The sequence below is a fragment of the Ammospiza caudacuta genome, chromosome 23, assembly GCF_027887145.1.
Source record: "Ammospiza caudacuta isolate bAmmCau1 chromosome 23, bAmmCau1.pri, whole genome shotgun sequence".
Lineage (NCBI taxonomy): Eukaryota > Metazoa > Chordata > Aves > Passeriformes > Passerellidae > Ammospiza > Ammospiza caudacuta.
The window spans coordinates 8,349,090-8,367,736 of NC_080615.1; the positions used below are offsets into that span (position 1 = coordinate 8,349,090).

The 18,647-nt window shown below is 56.4% G+C and overlaps 1 protein-coding gene across 1 annotated transcript in view; it reads right to left on the reverse strand.

The window, feature by feature from the left end:
- CEP164 (centrosomal protein 164) overlaps positions 1 to 18,406 on the reverse strand; it is a 28,265-nt gene extending 9,859 nt beyond the window's left edge. The window contains exons 1-18 of the mRNA XM_058819128.1: positions 18,190 to 18,406; positions 17,801 to 17,912; positions 17,258 to 17,495; positions 16,357 to 16,509; positions 15,605 to 15,733; positions 15,229 to 15,306; positions 13,155 to 13,277; positions 10,957 to 11,379; positions 8,929 to 9,012; positions 8,363 to 8,452; positions 5,163 to 5,242; positions 4,826 to 4,960; positions 3,014 to 3,226; positions 2,295 to 2,429; positions 1,943 to 2,159; positions 1,295 to 1,372; positions 947 to 1,078; positions 190 to 312 (exon numbers count right to left, since the gene is read on the reverse strand). Coding sequence (XP_058675111.1) covers positions 190 to 312; positions 947 to 1,078; positions 1,295 to 1,372; positions 1,943 to 2,159; positions 2,295 to 2,429; positions 3,014 to 3,226; positions 4,826 to 4,960; positions 5,163 to 5,242; positions 8,363 to 8,452; positions 8,929 to 9,012; positions 10,957 to 11,379; positions 13,155 to 13,277; positions 15,229 to 15,306; positions 15,605 to 15,733; positions 16,357 to 16,509; positions 17,258 to 17,495; positions 17,801 to 17,912; positions 18,190 to 18,268 — 2,622 coding nt within the window. The 5' untranslated portion in view covers positions 18,269 to 18,406. The remainder of the gene's footprint in view (positions 1 to 189; positions 313 to 946; positions 1,079 to 1,294; positions 1,373 to 1,942; positions 2,160 to 2,294; positions 2,430 to 3,013; positions 3,227 to 4,825; positions 4,961 to 5,162; positions 5,243 to 8,362; positions 8,453 to 8,928; positions 9,013 to 10,956; positions 11,380 to 13,154; positions 13,278 to 15,228; positions 15,307 to 15,604; positions 15,734 to 16,356; positions 16,510 to 17,257; positions 17,496 to 17,800; positions 17,913 to 18,189) is intronic.
- Between the last annotated feature and the right edge of the window lie 241 nt (positions 18,407 to 18,647).

Sequence of the window (18,647 nt, forward strand, 5' to 3'; positions counted from 1 at the left end):
ACAGAGCTCTCCAATGCAGCAAGGACACACAGGGATCTCCAGCATGGACACACAGGGGTCTCCAGTGCAGCATGGACACACAGGGGTCTCCAGCACAGACACACAGAGCTCTCCAATGCAGCACAGACACACAGGGCTCTCCAGCTGGACAGACAGCACCCAGGGCAAGTGCAGCCCCCCAGGCAGTACCTCCTCCTCGAAGTGCTGCTGGATCCGCTCCAGGGCCTCCCTGTGCTCCTCTCTCATCCTCTCCATCCTCCTCTCGTGCTCCTTCTCCACCTCCCGCCGCCTGTCGCCCATCAGCTCGCTGAGCTGCAGGGGGGGCAGGGAAAGGGGCTCCCCTGAGCTGCAGCACTGCACTCGAGTGGGGTCCCCAAAACCAGCCCCCAACCCAGCCCAGGGCAGAGTGGGATCAGTGTCACAGACATCTTCTATGGAAAATCCTTTCCTCAGGAGTTTTCCTCCTGAGAAGCCTCAGGAACAAAATGCAAACATTGATTATCTGCTGCTGTGGAATGCAACAGGTGCATCTGTGATTGGTCTCATAGGGTTGTTCCTAATTAATGGCCAATCACAGTCCCGCTGTCTGGGCTGTCTGGTCAGTCACAAGCCTTTGTTATCATTCCTTCTTTTTCTATTCTTAGCCAGCCTTCTGATGAAATCCTTTCTTCTATTCTTTTAGTATAGTTTTAATGTAATATATAGCATAAAATAATAAATCGGCCTTCTGAAACATGGAGTCAGACCCTCGTCTCTTCCCTCATCCTCAGACCCCTGTGAACACGGTCACAGCATCAGGGACTGTGTCCTGGGGAGCACAGAGCCTTCGCCCCGCTGAGGTGAGATGCTGGGGGATGTCCTGCCCCCCAAGGCAGGGATGTGGGCACCCAGAGCTCTCCCCACACCTGAGAGTGTGAAGAACATTCAGCACAGAGCCACCACTCACCTCACGCTCGTATTCCTTCACTTTTAGGGCTTTTTCCTGCACTTTCTGGTCTGCCCTCTGCAGCTCCTCACGTAGCTGGGCCTCCTGGCTGCTCTGTGCCTCTGCCAGCTGGGCCTGCAGGCTGGCAATGACCTGGCAGGAAAGACACCCCCAGAGACTCCTCAGCCTCTGCACAGGATCCATCCCATGCCCTCCACAGCCCCACCAGCCCTGCCTGCAGCTGAGCCAGACCAGAAACGCAGCCAGGGAGGGGGAAAAAACTAATGCCACCCTCCCTGGCCACCTTTGGTGACAACATGAGGAAAAAATAAAACCCAACCATTGACATTCTGAGGACACCATCCTCACCTCGCGGTGCTTCTCCTCGGCTGCAGCCCTCAGCTGCTGGAGCTCCCTGGCACTCTGCTCCTCCAGCTCCTCTGCTGCCTGCAGAAACATGAGCACAACACTCTGCTGGGAAAGCTCTGCGTGCGGGGATGAGGAGCATTTGCAATTAAACCCTGTCCAAAAGCACCAGCAGGCACAGCAGTGACCCCCCCTCCAAACGGGATCACTGCAGGTGCCTTCACTCCCTCTGTGCTTTCCCTGCAGGGATCTCCATGAACCCCCGTCATGCTGGGCTGCAGGGACTGGAAATGCCCCATCGAGGGGCTGCCCAGGTCCTTGCAGGGCTGAACCAGCAGCCAGAGAGGGGCTGGGAGCTGATAAAGGCTCAGCTCAGTTCTGATCTGATAACAGGGCTGGGGAGACACACAGCGATCCTTACCTTGTGATCCTTACTTGTCTTCAGTGCAGAGTGGCCATTGCAGTAATTGTTAGCTAATCAATAGCAACTGGGGAGCCCTCCTGCCCACCTCCCTGTGCCCCCAACAGCCCTGGCAGCTGCCCTTGGTGCCCTCAGTGAGCTGCCCCCAAACCCTGCAGGTGTGAGTTAACCCCACAGCTGGCACTGCCCTGCCAGCCAGGAACGGCTCAGCCTGGCCATAAAGGTCTCACCTTCTTCTTCTCCCTGTCCAGCCTGTCCCTGAGCTGGCTCAGGAACTCCTCCTGCTCCTGTTCCAGCTCGCCCATCTCCTTCTGCTGGGCCTGCTCTGCTGCCAGCCTCATTTCCTCCAGGGCAAGCTGCTGCTGCCTCTGCAGCCTCTCCTGCTCCAGCCGCCGCTGGCACTGCCACTCGTCCCTGAGCTCCTGCAGCCTGGCCTCCTGCTCTGCCCTGCTGGGTGTGGGACAGAGCACAGGGATGGGATCCATGCAGGGGGGCTCAGGGCTCATCCCTGCTGGCTTTGTGCCCAGCCCTCCCCTCCAAGCCAGCCCTGCACAGCCCAGGAGTGGCAGCAGAAGCTCCCACCTCATCCTCTGCTCCTCTGCCTCCAGCTCTGAGGCCATTTGGGCTCGCAGCTCCTCCAGCCTCTGGGCTTTTTCCTCTCTGAGCAGCAGCTCTTGCTCTTCCTGCTCAGGCTTTGCTAAATCTTCTTCTGGAGAGCTGACAGAAAATAAAACCAAAGGAAATGGGTTCAGTACCTCCCAGTCCCCTGTCCGAGGGCTCCAGCTCAGCTGGGGTGACACATTCATTCCCCCCACACCTGCAGGACCTGCTGCTGGCACAGGAGATGGAGCCCCAGCACCAACCCTGAGCAGTGTGGGCTTAAAACTTGCTATCTCATCACAGTTTACACTTCTTTGGGGTTTTTTGTTCTTTTTTTTGCATGTAAGTGAAATCCACTCTCATTAAATGCATGCAGGCTCCCGGGCAAGGTACCTGGATGCATTAGCACATCTGGAAGCTCCACATTTCCATATTATACCCTTTTGCTACACTTTTTTTTTCCCCTTCAGGTGCCATTTCTGCATCTTCCTGATGAGCCCTGATCCAATGCCTGTCCTTCCTCCTCCTCCTCCTCCTCCCTGAGAGCCCTGACCCAATGCCTGTCCTTCCTCCTCCTCCTCCTCCCTGAGAGCCCTGATCTTGCTCCTTCCCCAGCTCTGCCCCATTCCCAGTGGTGCCTACAGCAGCACAAAATCCCCCTTGGAAAGGCTTACAGGAGATGGAGTAAAAAAGGAAAGTACCTGAGGGGCTTTGCTTTTTGCTGATGAAGCTTTTCAGCTTCCTCCTCCTCCTCCTGCCTCATCCCCTCCTGGAATTGCTGGGTTTTCTCCTCGTTTGCTGGAAATAAATGTATTTCCTCTTGCTCCAGCTCTGTCTCCACCTCCCTGACGATTTCCTCCAGGGATTCATCATGAGGCTGGCTCAAGGACTGCTCCATGTCCTTCTCAGGTTCCCTACCAAAGACAAAGAGCTCCTTTGGCTAAAGGGTGACAGAAAACAGAGAAACATAAAAGGAGCAGCAATCTCCTCCACAGAGCATCAACCCCAAACCAACAATCTCAGAGCCACCTACTCCAAAAGCTTCACTGCTGACCTCAGGAGGTTCCTGAGGATCACTGGTGGCTCCAGAGCATCTCCAGCTGATCAATGAACCCAGCCCCAGCTGCACCCCAGGCCCAAATAACTCTGGTTGTGGCCCACCCAAAATAAAATCTGCCAATAAAATCTGGCTTGAGGAAAAGCCCTGGCCAGGCTGCCAGGCACAGGAGCAGATCCATCAGTACCTGCTCCCAAGGTATCCCTCCCAGCCCAGGGATTGCTGCTTCTCATGGACCAGGTATTCCTTCTGCAATTGCAGCCTGAAGTGTGCTGGGAATTTGCCAGCTCAGGCAACAGAAAGCCCTCAGCACTCCAAAAATCCAAACCCAATCTGGTCCTAATTAGGTATTTTTCAGAGAGACAGCAGCAAAATTTTAAGCTGAAGGGGAAGGAGGGGAAAATCGAGATTAGTCTAGGAAGGAAGATTTTTGTTCTTTGCTAGGGAACAAAGCAGGAAGGTCTCACCATGCTGTGAGACTGGCAGGGCAAGGCAGAGAGATCCTGCCAGGAACCAGGGAAATAACAGCCCCAGCTCCTCAGCCTCAGCCAGGAGAGAAAAGGTCATTTCTGCAGCCATTAGCACAGAGAGCAAGGCACAGCAAAGAGGTGGGGTTGGAACAATCCCCCTTCATGGAGCCCCCCTTGCACCAGGTGTCCTTCACCAGGCTGCTCTGCAGAGCCATTCAGCCCCTTCCACCTGGGCATCACCTTGTTCCTCTGCCCCAGATTGTGCTGCACAGGAGCCCCAGCACACACACACACACATTTACACACACACATATTTACGCACACACACACACACACACATTTACACACACACATATTTACACACACACACACACACACACACACACACACACACATTTACACACACACATATTTATACACACACACACACACATTTACACACACACACACACACATTTACACAGCTCCTGGAGAACAGAGATCCCTGTCCCCATGGACACTGCCTGATCCCTGCAGCTGCACCTGCTGCTGTGTCACTGATGGCAATGCAGAGTCAGCAGCTCTCACCCCCTGAGCTGCAGGTAGGAGCCCACACAGCAGCACACAACAGCAGCCTGGGCAAGGGCTCAGCTCTGACCCCACTGTTTCACTGCCCCCGAGGTGCCAGTGGCTGTAAATGGGCTGAATCTGTGGGGTTTTGCCCTTTTTTTGCCCAGCTCAGCATCACCCAGCAGGTTCTGTGGGAGGGAGAACACAAAAGGAAAGGCTTTCCCAAAGACAAAGCAGCAGCTCCCCTCATCCCAGGGAGCCCTGAGCTGCTGCCCTGGCCCTGGCCAGGCTGCTCAGCTGGCACTGTGGCAGGGGCACAGCTGCTGGCATGGGCACACAGCCCCACTGTGCCCACCAAGCCCAGCTGCAGCCACCCCAGGGACAGGGGGACAGGAGCAGTCCCAGCCACACACCAGGCACTGCCACCAAGCCCTTACAGGTTCTGTGGGCCAGGCAGCTCCTCGGGATCCACCAGGCTGTCCAGGGCTCCCTCCTGCTGCTCCTCCTCCCCACGGGGGTTCTCTGAGCCCCAGGGCTCCAGGGGCGTCTCAGCAGCGCTGGGATCCCTCTCACTGGGCAGCACAAGAGAGGGCACACAAGATCAGCTGAGCCCAGGGCAGGTGGGCAAGGTACTGGCAGAGGCTGCAGTACAGGGGGAGCTGCACAGGGCACACCTGGGCACACCTGGGCAGGCTGCAGTGAGCACAGCAAGGCAGGCAGGGCAGCAGGAGCTGGAGCTGCCCAGGCTCCCCTGTGCCCCTGTTTGTACCATACCTCTCAGCAGCTTCTGCTCCTTTCCTTTGCTCCTTCTCCACACTGGCTTTGCTTTGGTCATTGTCCTCTTCTCCCAGCTCCTGCAGGTAAAAGCGAACAGGGTGGAGTTTGTGACTCCCTCAGAACTGGGGATATGGGTTTGGCTTTTCTTTCCTGAAGCTCATTTCACAATCCTGAACTCCCTGGAAAGCACAGGAGAGGAATCTCCCAAAAGAGAAACGTCCCGCACACAGAGTGCTGTGGCAATGAAGCAGAGGCTGCATTGTCTGAGACCAAAAACCACATCAGGACTCAGTCCTGTCGCCCACCTGGGCTCTGGGGCAGGGTGTGAGGGGCTGCACAGAGTCTCCATCCAGGCATTTCTGACTCCAGGGCACCTCAGCAACCCAGCCCCCCTGGCAGCACACTGAGCATCCAGTTGGCTCATTTGTGGCATAGTAAATACCAGAAATATGAATAGAAAGTATCTGAATGTGAAATAATCAGCTGCTCCCAGCTCCCTCTGTCCCTGCAGCAGGGACACCTGAGCAGGGCAAGGACATCCCCCCTCACCTGTGAGCCCCAGGGAAGCAGGCAGGGCCCATTCCCAGGGTTTTGGGGACCCCAGCAGGTGAGCCCAGCCCCCGGCACGGGGCCGAGGCAGGGCGGAATTAACGCCGCAGTAATTAATGCAAATGTGCAGCAGAGCAAACGGCAGAAGGGTTCCCTGCAAGTGCTGTCAGCTCCCATCACATCAGCCTGGGCAGGGCCCCCAGCCAGCCCCTCCTGCCCCTGGGACTGATGGCTGCACTTCCCCAGAACCGAGATCAGCAAACGTTCCCTGGCTCAAATGGGCTCTGTCAGAGCAGCCTGGGATGGGCAGGAGCCAGAAAAATGGGGCAGGGATCATCCTGGAGAGAGGGGAGCTGCTCTGAGCCCGGAACAGGGATCCTGCAGGGGAACTGCTCTGAGCCACGAACAGGGATCCTGCAGGGGAACTGCTCACAGGGAACTGCTCTGAGCCCGGAACAGGGATCCTGCAGGGGAACTGCTCTGAGCCACGAACAGGGATCCTGATTGGGAACTGCTCACAGGGAACTGCTCTGAGCCTGGAACAGGGATCCTGCAGGGGAACTGCTCACAGGGAACTGCTCTGAGCCAGGAACAGGGATCCTGCAGGGGAACTGCTCACAGGGAACTGCTCTGAGCCAGGAACAGGGATCCTGCAGGGGAACTGCTCACAGGGAACTGCTCTGAGCCCGGAACAGGGATCCTGCAGGGGAACTGCTCTGAGCCACGAACAGGGATCCTGATTGGGAACTGCTCACAGGGAACTGCTCTGAGCCTGGAACAGGGATCCTGCAGGGGAACTGCTCACAGGGAACTGCTCTGAGCCAGGAACAGGGATCCTGCAGGGGAACTGCTCACAGGGAACTGCTCTGAGCCAGGAACAGGGATCCTGCAGGGGAACTGCTCACAGGGAACTGCTCTGAGCCACGAACAGGGATCCTGATTGGGAATGGCTCATAGGGAACCCCTGTGAGCCCTGGAGCTCCTGCTGCCCCTCTGCCCATCAGGGCAGTCCCTCCCTTGGAATCACAGCTGCAGGAACCTCAGGACACGCTGGGAAGGTGAGGACAGCCCCCATCTGCAGGGAACGAGGGCAGATTTTAAGCCCTGCCTGTGGAATTGTCAGATCCTTGCCCCTCCTGCTGGCCCAGGATCTCAGCAGCCCCAGCTCTGTTTCTGCCCAGCTGCATCCCCCGAGGACCCTTCACATGCTGCAGACACAGAACCAGCTGTGTGAACACAGCAATGACAGATCCTGGGCCAGCTCCTCCCTGTGCACAGCCCAGACCCCGCGGGACCGTCTGACATCAGCTCAGATCCTGCGGCAAGGTGCCAGCACTGAGCACCTGGCACAGCTCTGCCTCTGTGCTGGGGCTCTGGCACTGCCCAGGCTCCCCAGAGAATGGGCACAGAGCACTCACAGGGCACAGGGGGGGTTCGGGGTGTCCCTGTGGGGCCAGGAGCTCGACTTTGATGGTGTTTGTGGGTTCCTTCCAGATCAGGACATTCTGTGGTTCCACAGTTCTGCATCTTGAACCTCCAGTCTGGGGAAGGGAAAAGGAAAAAGGGAAAGGGAAGAAGGGAAGGGAAAAAGGGAAAGGGAAAGGGAAAGGGAAAGGGAAAGGGAAAGGGAAAGGGAAAGGGAAAGGGAAAGGGGAAAAGGGGGAAGGAGCAGCCTGCCCTCTCCCAGGTCCAGCAGGACACATCCCACAGAGCCTCTGCACCACCACAGCTCCTGCCAAATCACACCAACAAAGCCCCTCCAGTTCTGTGCTCACAGAGCTGCCAGAGCTGCCTCTTATTTTTATTTGTGTTTTTTTGAACAGGATATTTTGCCAGCGAACTCAAAGCAAGGCCAGCCCCTCACACGGAGCAGGCACATTCCTGCAGCCCAGCCTGTGAGCACAGACACAAAGGAGCAGCTGCAGTTCTGCAGGGAGCTGCATTTCACACCCAGCTCTGCCCGGGCAGGGCTGTAACAAACCCACCCTGCCTGCCCCCAGCAGCATTGGCATGCTCAGAGCCGGGCAGGGAGCAGAGGAGTTTTGTTTTCCCTTCACATCTGATTGTGCTCATTACTGGGCACGAGAGCACAGGTGTGCTGTGCAGGCACAGCCCTGCAGACAGGACTGCTCCTCTCTGCTGGGCAGGTGGCACTGTGCCACCCCAGAGCAGCTGATGTGCCACAGTCAGGGCAAGGCTCAGGAAGCCCAGCTGGAGATGGGCTGGGAGGGCTCCAGAGGAACGTGGGGCTGAGCAAAGCAGCCCAGAGCCATGCTGAGAGGGCAAGGATGGAGCAGAGAGCGCAGCAATCTCTGCCTGGGCAGCGCTGCATGCCAGGCTGACACAGGCATGTGCTCACACGTGCCACAGACCCGCTGAAAGGAGCCCCTTTCCCCCTGCATTAGAGCAGGCAAGGCAACCAAATGCTTAAAAATAAGCTTCCCTCTACCAAAATCTGTCAGAGGGAGTTAACCTCCTTTTCCTCCCATGGATTCTATCGTGTTCTGCCACACAAATCCTTCCCATCTGCTTAGGAGAAAGAAAAGGACAAATACAAAAGAAGAAAGGAGAGCAGCCCTGTTCAGCTCTGCAGGGCCCTCACTGACAGCACCACAGTGCCCCAGAGCCCCCCTGATCCCCCACACAGCCCTGACCTTGCTCCTGGCGCTGTCCAGATCCGGGGGCACCGTCCCCACACCCAGACCCTCCTGGCACAGCTGGCTCTTGGCGTCCAAGCCCTAAAAGAGACGGCAGAAAGGATCAGTGTGTGATGGGCAAGCAGAGATGCTGACAGCAACGTCCCAGCACAGCTCAGAGCCCCCTCAGCACGCCCATGGCAGCAGAGTGGGCACCGCAGAGTGGGCGCTGCAGAGATGGGCACTGCACCGTGCCAGGGGAAGCTGGTGCCCACACCCAGGGAAAAAGGAGGAAAAGGAAGAAAAGGAGGAGAAAAGGAGGAAAAAAATGAGGGAAAAAACGAGGAGAAAAGGAGGAGAAAAGGAGGAAAAAAGGAGGAAAAAAAGGAGGAAAAAAGGAAGAGAAAAGGGAGGAAAAAATGAGAAAAAAAGGAGGAAAAAGGAGAAAAATGAGAAAAAGGAGAAAAAAAGGAGGAAAAGGAGAAAAAAAGGAGAAAAAGGAGGAAAAAAGAAGGAGAAAACAAGGAAAAGGAGGAGAAAAGGAGGAAGAGGAGGAAAAGGAGTTTTTGGTGACTCACCAGCAGCTGAGGCACCTCATGGTCGGAGCTCCTGGAGACTGGCAGGTCCTGCTCACAGCCACTGACCCCGGATGCCTTGGAAAGCTGAGAGGAAAAACCCATCAGAGCCTGCACAGGTCCCACCCTGCAGCTTCACCCGGGCACTGCTGCTGCCAGCACAAACCTGGCCTGACCCAGGCAAGAAAAGGCGACTGGACATCATGGGGGAGACACCAAGGATGTGTGTGACCCAAGGACAAGGATGAGTGTGACCCAAGGACAAGGATGAGTGTGACCCACAGCACAGGGATGTGTGACCCACAGCACAGGGATGTGTGACCCACAGCACAGGGGTGTGTGACCCAAGGACAGGGGTGTGTGACCCACAGGACAGGGATGTGTGTGACCCAAGGACAAGGATGAGTGTGACCCACAGCACAGGGGTGTGTGACCCACAGCACAGGGGTGTGTGACCCAAGGACAGGGGTGTGTGACCCACAGGACAGGGATGTGTGTGACCCAAGGACAAGGATGAGTGTGACCCAAGGACAAGGATGAGTGTGACCCACAGCACAGGGGTGTGTGACCCACAGGACAGGGATGTGTGTGACCCAAGGACAAGGATGAGTGTGACCCAAGGACAAGGATGAGTGTGACCCACAGCACAGGGATGTGTGACCCACAGCACAGGGGTGTGTGACCCACAGCACAGGGATGTGTGACCCAAGGACAAGCACAAAGCACCACAAGGGCAGGAGCTGGGGCTGGGCAGGGCACAGAGGCGCTCCTTGAACACCCCTGACTCAAGGCACTTGCTTCCTCTCCATCTGCAAGGATCCCTGCAGCTCTCAGAGCTCCCAGCACAGCGCTGGAGCCATAAAAGCACTTTAAAATTGCACTTTGCTGTGCCTAAGTGCCCCTGCACTCCCAGCCATTTGCAGCTGCTCGATGGGAGCACCCTGTGGCCCTGCTGAGCTCAGCAGAACAGCTCAGGTGCACAGAGATGAGCTTGGGAAAGCAGCACCCTCAGCTCTGCAGGGCACAGAGCATTTTCCAGCCTCAGATTTACACAGAGCACAGAGATGAGCTTGGGAAAGCAGCACCCTCAGCTCTGCAGGGCGTTTTCCAGGCTCAGATTTGCAGTTCATCATTTCTTACAGACATTACGCATCAGTGAGCTTGAGAAACGATCAGAATCAGCAGGAAGGCAGCCAGATTGCAGAGAGATCGTCCATCAAGATCCCCAGTTCTGGCTGGGATCCTGCTATGGACCATGGACATGAGCGGCTCTGGCAGCCCAGCTGTGGGCAGGCAGTGTGTGACAGCCCCAGCCCTGCTCCTGAGCTCTCCTCACACGCTGGCAGGGTCTGTGCTCCCAGAATCTGTGCTCCCAGCCCCAGAACCAGCTCCAGAACAGCCCTGGGCTCCCAGCCCCAGAACCAGCTCCAGAACAGCCCTGGGCTCTGCCCCACTCCCAGCTCCAGCCCTGGGCTCTGCCCCACACCCAGCTCCAGAACAGCCCTGGGCTCTGCCCCACGCCCAGCTCCAGCCCTGGGCTCTGCCCCACGCCCAGCTCCAGCCCTGGGCTCTGCCCCACGCCCAGCTCCAGCCCTGGGCTCTGCCCCACTCCCAGCTCTCACCTCGCACGGAGCTGTGAGCGCAGCTCTGAGCAAGCTGAGACAAACAACAGCAGGAGAAACACAAGGCAGCACGGGCAGCTGGGCTCGGTGTGAGCCGCATTACCGGCCCTGCTGGCCCAGCACAGGCAATGGGAGCCCTGCTGGGGCTGCTCCTCCTGCAGACCAGAACACACAGAACACACCCAGGGCTGTGCCTGTGGTGGCCGTGGTGTGTGCAGCAGGGAAGGACTGCCCAGCTCAGCCCTGCAGGTGCCCAGCTGGGGACTCGGAGCACTCCCGGGAATGACTGCCCTGCTGAGCAGGAAAGGTTTGGGCTGGCTGCACAGGAAAGCAGACAGTGAGTGCCCCAAGAGCTGTCCCGAGACGACGGGAACAGCCAACACCAACAGCACACAGGCAGGACTCTTACTTTGCCATCATCCAGCCTGTCCTCTGACCCTGAATCAGCTGCTGCCTCTTCCCTCTCTTCCTGCAGCGCCCTTTCTGCACAGGACAGGGTGTCAGCAGTGGCGGCCAGGCTGGCTGGCTGGTCTGTGCCCTCCACAGGCAGAGGGGCACCTCGGGGCTGCCCGGCAGAGCTGGGCACCTCCAGCCCTGCTGAGCTCCTGTCCCCCTCGGACAGAGGCAGCTCCTCAGCTGCAGAGGCGTCTCCTTCCACCTGAGCATCTTCTGCCTGGTGCCCAGCAGGCTCCTGCAGCTCTGCCTGGGCACTCAGGCTGCTGCCAGGCTCCCCAGAGAGGAGCTGAGCTGCAGACGGGGGGCACGCCGCTCCAGAATCCAGGGAACAACACTCTGCCGCCTCTTCGGGGTGCCTCGATTTTAAGGATTCCTTCTAGGCAGCAAGTCAAACACAATTACGGACCCAACACTCTCCCTGGGGGATGCAGGAGTGAGGATCAGCGCAGGCTCTCCTACAGCAAGCAGCACAACCACAAATCTTTGGGTGACTTCAAGACCTGTTTGATTTCCTTCCATGTAGTCCCATTCCAAGGCAAGGGACTCCAGTGGCATAACCTCACCCATTTCTTGGGCTCTGACTTTTTCTGATCTGTTGTTTGTTTACTCACAGTGGGTAAGAGAGGCTGTGCAAGGCCACCAGCCCTGTGAGCATCCACGTGCCCCACTGCAGGCCCGTTTGTGCTCCCACATTGGATCTGTCTGCTGAGAGGTGGAAATTTGTAAGAGACCACGACAGGACAGTTCACTTCTGCCTGCTGACATTTCAAGCAGGGGAGAGCAGGCAGGATCTCCATCCCACCTTCCAGAGGGACAGACTGAAAGCAGCACTCAGAGCTCAGAAAGAGCCTGTGACTAACACAGGAGGCTGAGAGATGGGGGAAAACCAGCCCCAAATTAAAGCTTAGTCACCCAAAGGTTCAGCTGCCTCTCCCAGCAGAGGGGAGGCCACAGCACTGCCCAGGGACAGGGGCACGGCCAGGGGAAGGCTCCCTCATCAGCATCAGCATGCACACAGAGTGCTGGCACGTCCCACTCGCTCACTGTTTTATTAATGCCACGCTGCCTTGTCAAACAGCGCCTGCCTCCCGTGCACGCCGTGTTCCGTACACTGAGCGCATATTTTAGCTGTGTATTTTTATCAGAGAGCCTCTGGAACGCTCTCAGCTCCCAGGCCAGGCCTGCAGCGCTCCTGGAGCACGTTCTGAGCGTGTCACTGCTCTGCCAGGCCTGGCACAGCATCCAGCAGGATGGAGAGGGCAGAGGAGCCCAGCTCCAGGCACTGCCCAAAACCCTGCAGCTCTGGGGCTCAGCTGCAATCAATCCCCTGGCACTGACAGCTCCCAGCCCCTGGGTCACCAACCAGCCACAGGAGGCTCCCTGGGCACAGCAGGACCCAGGAAAGGTGGGCACAGGGAAGTTCTTTAGTGCTTCCCCTCTTATGGGGGTTAGGGTGGCTGGAAAGTTCTGCTCCTTTTGCACACCTTGCTCCAGAGTTCTCCTGAGGACATCCCACCAGGGCACCTGGCAGTGTCCAGGATATCCCAAACGAGGCCAAGCAGGGCTCTGATGCCTGAACAGGATCACACACACCCCAAAATGTGTCAGCACACCAGCAATGGAGTGCACACAAAAGGACTTCTCCCCAGGCAGGTTCATCTGAGCTACCGAAATATCCCAGAATAATCTCTGTGGCTGGCAGAATCCTGTTTCAATGGCAATAACAGGCAATCCTTTTGTCAGGCTCACACCTTGATGATCACAAATGCAGCTCTGCAGAAAAGGGACCCGTGGCAGTCAGACCCACAGGAGGAGGAGGAGGAGGAGGAGGGAGGTTTTTCCTCCTGCAGCAAGACTTCCTATGAGATTTTCATGAGACTTGCTAGAGATTTTCTCTGGATTTCAGAGCTGGACAAGTCAGCTGGGTTATAACTGGCTTTGGGTGACTTTTCCCAAGCTGTAACATCCCACCCACCCCAAGTGGCACTACCTGATGGGAAATCCCTGCCTCCCAAACCACTGCTCCCAGCGAGCAGCATTAAACTTTAACCAGCACCAGCAACAAGCCAAGCAGCTGCAGACACCACACACCACAACGCCAGCAGCTGCCTACTGCATGCAAAGCCAGGGATGCCAGGGAGCCACCGTCACCTCTGCCAGGCTGGCAGCTTCCTCCTCAGGGCACCCGTGGGGCTGGGCAGCAGCACCAGCAGCACCAGCAGCACCAGCTGATGGAGGGCTGCCACGCTCCTCCTGCTCCTCCTTGCTGTTCTCCTGGGTGGGGGGACACAGCCACTTGCAGGATCACCCACAGCACCTCCCCAAGCTGGAGGATTTGCCCACCCAGGACAGGTCAGCACCCACCACACACAGTCCTGGAGCAGAAAGGGACTCGCAGGCCCAGATTCCCAAACATTCCCAAGCTGTGGATGCTTTACTCTGCTTTTCCTGCTGGCCAGCTCCGTGAACTCACCGCTCCTGCTCTGAGCTCCCCGTGAGCTGTGTCTGATGCTGCCTCTGCTCCACCCAACATCCTGGCTCAGCAAGTCACTAAAACCTCCCATTTCCTTCCAATACAGACATACAACCCTGACCACGGGCTACATGAAGCAGTTTTTTCATTATTTCACCCATTTCTGCTTAGACTTCCCCCTTAGGATCTGCTACTCAAACCCTTGTCTGCTGCTTTGGAGAGAGGCTCCTCCTAGGGATGCTTTTCTGCTGCCATCTCATGGAGCTACAGAGGAATTCTGTTTTCCAGTCGGGCACTGCTGCCTCATCAGGACCAGGCTATCACCCCTCTGGGTCAGCAGCCTGGCTCTTGGGCAGAAATTGCCATTCCATAATGGACTCCCAGAGCCCCATCCCCACGGCACTGAAATGCCAAGGCAGCTCTTTGTTCCTGCAGACATTAACATTGCAGTGAGGAGCTGGGCCCCCACAGGCTGCTGTTGTCTGGAGATGAGACAGCCAGGGCTCTCTTTGTCACATCCACTTTAGCATAAGCCTCTGCAGATCCTGCCCAGCGCCCTGAATAGGTTCTCCAGCAAAGTGCTTTACAGCTTAATTTTCCTGCGCCGTGAAAAGGATAAGGAAAATACTCTAAAACACTTTAAAAGAAATTAATTTGCCTTTCAGATACTGGAACAGGATTTTCAAAGCGGTGAGAAAGGATTAATGTCAGCACAAACAGTCGGGCCAAATCACCAGAGCTGCTTACAACGCACTTCCCATTGTGCCCTTGTCATGCTAAGCCTGATCCCAGCTCAGGCAGGCAGGGAAAGCACAGCCCCTGCCCAAGCCTTGGCTGCTCTGCATGCTCTGAGCCCCAGCCATGGGGTTTAGCAGCAAGCTGAGGAGAAAGGAGAGCAGGTTTGGTGTTGGCACAGAGAAGGGGACACGTGCAGCCGCCGTGAGGGCTCCTGTGGAACCCAGGGACAGCAGCAGAGCATTCCCAAAGGAGGCTCCCCTGTCCCCTGCCCAGGGCCAGCACTGCAGCTTCTGCTGCCAAGGAGCCTTCCTCCACAGCCCTGATGAACAGAATGGAGTGCCTCTTCCTCACTGAGCCTTCCTCCACAGCCCTGATGAACAGAATGGAGTGCCTCTTCCTCACTGAGCCTTCCTCCACAGCCCTGACTAACAGAATGGAGTGCCTCTTCCTCACTGAGCCTTCCTCCACAGCCCTGATGAACAGAATGGAGTGCCTCTTCCTCACTGAGCCTTCCTCCACAGCCCTGATGAACAGAATGGAGTGCCTCTTCCTCACTGAGCCTTCCTCCACAGCCCTGATGAACAGAATGGAGTGCCTCTTCCTCACTGAGCCTTCCTCCACAGCCCTGATGAACAGAATGGAGTGCCTCTTCCTCACTGAGCCTTCCTCCACAAACAGAGAGCAGAATGGAGCTGCCTCTTCCTCGCTGAGCCTTCCTCCACAGCCCTGACAAACAGAGAGCAGAATGGAGCTGCCTCTTCCTCACTGAGCCTTCCTCCACAGCCCTGACTAACAGAACGGAGGTGCCTCTTCCTCACTGAGCCTTCCTCCCTGACAAACAGAGAGCAGAATGGAGGTGCCTCTTCCTCACTGAGCCTTCCTCCCTGACAAACAGAGAGCAGAATGGAGGTGCCTCTTCCTCACTCTCACAGCAAACTCATCCCTCTGGCACTATTCCTGCACCCTCATCCCCTGGCAGTGCCTCTCCCACCTGGATCATCACCCTGGTCTTACCTCAAAGTCAAAGCTGCCTGCCAGGGCTTCAACATCCAGGTACACGTTTTTTAACAGCCTTGAGGTCCCAGGGAAACTCTGAAGGATAAAAAAATTAAATAAATAAATGGCCAAAATGGAGTTCTGACCTGTGCAATGCCACAGGAGGGGTTCCTCTGCAGTGAAATTGGGCAGCAGAGCCATGGCAATGCACCTCCAAATTCATCTTGGAATAACACCATGGCAGATGTTCATTCATGGGGACTCCATGTGAAAACAGGATCAGATGATTTTGGGGACCAAGCAGCACAAAGAAAAGAGCACAAATGGAAGAGCCACTCCCAGGAGAGCACCAGGAGGCTCCAGCTCTCTGCTCACAGCCAGGGCACACAAATACCTCATTGTCACTGTCCTCATCTTCCTCTCTCCATTTCTCTGGCACTGCCACGTTCAAGGGACGTTTCTCTTCGCAGATCAAATCCAGCAGGTTCCTGGTGTGGCTGGAGGGCTTTGGGATCTCTGCAGGCTGTGCAGGCCAGGAGCCAGGGAAGGGACAGGTCAGACAGCAGGAAAGGGAGATACAGACCCACTGAGACACCGGGCTGCTGGGTTCCGTCAGTTTCCTACCACTAAACATCTTTGTTTATTTTTGAAGGTGTTTATGTTTTGGACACATTTTGCTTTGGCTTCCTTTAAAGGGTCAATTTCTTCCCATTTAACAAGTTTCATTGATCCCCCAGGTCACTTTCTAGTAATAAATACACAAAGCATTCCACATGGCTGTAAACCTTACACTAACCAGGACAATAGCTCTTTAAATTTTATTCTTAAATAGAAGAGTGAAAGTGGTTTATTAAATTGCATTATTTGCATTGTTTGTCATGCTTCATTTGGGCACCACATTCTACTAAAACTTAACATTCTTTTTTCCTCTGCAACAGTTATTGAAACAATTCTTTCAATCTGCCAAAGACAGCAAAAGAAAAACTCACCACTAATTTAGCACTAGAAGAAAAATAGAGTTTTTTAACATACAACAGTATTTCCAAAGTGGCAGAAGACCACAAACCCTGTCATTTAAGTGTCCCCACACCTGCGACCTTTGCAGTGTGCCTCCAGGGCACATTCCCAGGGCAGAGGGAGCCTCACCAGCGTTCCTTCCTTGGGGCTCAGGCTGGAGTCCAGCACGTTGCCCAGGTCCAGGGTCCCACGGAGGGCGACAGAGGAAGGCGGGGCGAGGCCACGGAGAGGAGAGAGGCTGCCCAGGGGAGGCTGGATGGGGGCCAGCTGGGAGCCTGGGGGCTGCAGGAGCACAGGGGGGTCACTGCCAGGACAGCACAGTCACACTGCTGCCCTTGGGGTGGGACAAGGGGCTCCCCTGGGCAAACAGGGGCTGTGGGGCTGACCCTGCTCAGAGACCCCACACCCACACACGGGACAGGGGGGGAAACAGGGTTTGAGTCGCTCACACACTCTGCTTTCAGAATTCTGAGTGGGTCCAGGGACAGGTGGGGAAACAGGGGTTGAGTCGCTCACACACTCTGCTTTCAGAATTCTGAGTGGGTCCAGGGACAGATGGGGAAACAGGGGTTGAGTCGCTCACACACTCTGCTTTCAGAATTCTGAGTGGGTCCAGGGACAGGTGGGGAAACAGGGTTTGAGTCGCTCACACACTCTGCTTTCAGAATTCTGAGTGGGTCCAGGGACAGGTGGGGAAACAGGGTTTGAGTCACTCACACACTGCTTTCAGAATTCTGAGTGGGTCCAGGGACAGATGGGGAAACAGGGTTTGAGTCACTCACACACTCTGCTTTCCAGGTGCCTGGCCCATCTGAAGGGGTCCTGCATACTCCCCTCCCTCCCAGACACACCAGTAGTGGGTGTTTACTACAGAGAGTCTCAGAGCCAAAATCAAAGGTGATTCTGTACCCCCAGTGCTCCCACCCAGCTGATTCACTGCCCATCACTGGGCCTGGGGTCACAAAGCACTTTGTGTCCCTGTCATCCCCTGCCCAGCCCTCCCCAAAGCTCTCAGGCAGATCCTACTCACAGGGAGCTCCTTCAGGAGCTGTTTCTCCTTCTTGTCCTTCTTCTTCTTCTCTTTCTTCTCCTTCTTGTCCTTCTTCTCTTTTTTCTCCTTCTTTTCCTTCTTCAGGCTGCCCCGTGCCAGCAGCTTCTCCCTCTCCCTGATGACCAGCTGCTTGTAGTGCTCATCACAGGGGTGCTCCCACGTGGAGAGGCCGCTCTCAAAGTTGAAGAAATAGACGTCACCCCCTGCAATAGCCTGGCTGCGGGGCAAAAACAGCAGGGAAAGGTGAAGGAGCACAAATTAAAACACACAGCTGCACAGGCCAGAATATCTTTGCTGATGGTGGGAGCACCTGAAGCTCAGGGAAGAGGAGTGTGATGTGTCCAGGGGGCCACAAATGTACCAGTGAGGGAAGCAGCTCTCCCAGGATGTCATACCCAGCTTCCCAAACTGTTCTGCCACTCCTGATGCCCCAGCAAACCCAATCCTCTGCCAGCTGGAGCTGCTCCCCTTGTCCTGGCACTGGGAATGCCCAGCACGGCTGCTGCCAGAGCTGTCTCTCACCAGGCCTTCCACTCGGGGGGCAGGGGGGTCACCAGGCACTCCCTGGCCAGCCACAGCAGCTCCGACTCCTTGTCGGGGTCAATCCCGATTGTTGGTGCAAAATCCCGGATTTCTGGGGAAACAGAGAGCAAACTGTGAGCTTGGTCCAGCCAGCAGAGCCACCCTCCTCAGCCAGAGCTGTGGGCAGACTGGGAAATCCCGAGGCAAAGCCAGCAGCAGAGCCCTGAGTGCCTGTGGAGCCAGGGACAGGGGCAGTGACACCATGGAGTGACACTCAGCTCTGCCCTCTCCAGCACTCCAGAAACAATCCCCGTGTTCTGAACGCCCCTAGAAGTGACCTGCATGCCTGAATCCCCCCTCCCAGCCCCTGGGGAGACAGGCTCACTCACCCTGCTCCATGGGAACGTAGGATTCATTGTAGTCCTCCTCCAGAATGAGCTGGTCCCCAATGCGCACGGCTCCTGCCATGGGTGCCACCCCTGGCACGGGGAGGAACCACACAGAGTCACAGCTGCCCTCAGGAAAGGCAATGCTGCAGCCCCAGGACAGGGCAGAGCCCTTCTGCTGCAGCAAAACTGAACCAGAGAGCCCCCACACACACTGCCATGGGCTGTGGGAACGGAGAGCAGAGCTGAACTGGAACACAGTTACAACCACATCCACCAGGCCTCACAGTTCCTACAGGAAAGATGCTTCAGGCACTTCTTAACCAGGTAAAAAATAAGCTGAAATGAGACAGGGAAGGAAGAGAAACCAACCAACTTTCCCAAAGCATTGCTTTGTGATTTAACTCCCAGGGCACAGCACAGCTGGGCCCTTCCAGCCCATCCAGCACGGTTCACAGCTG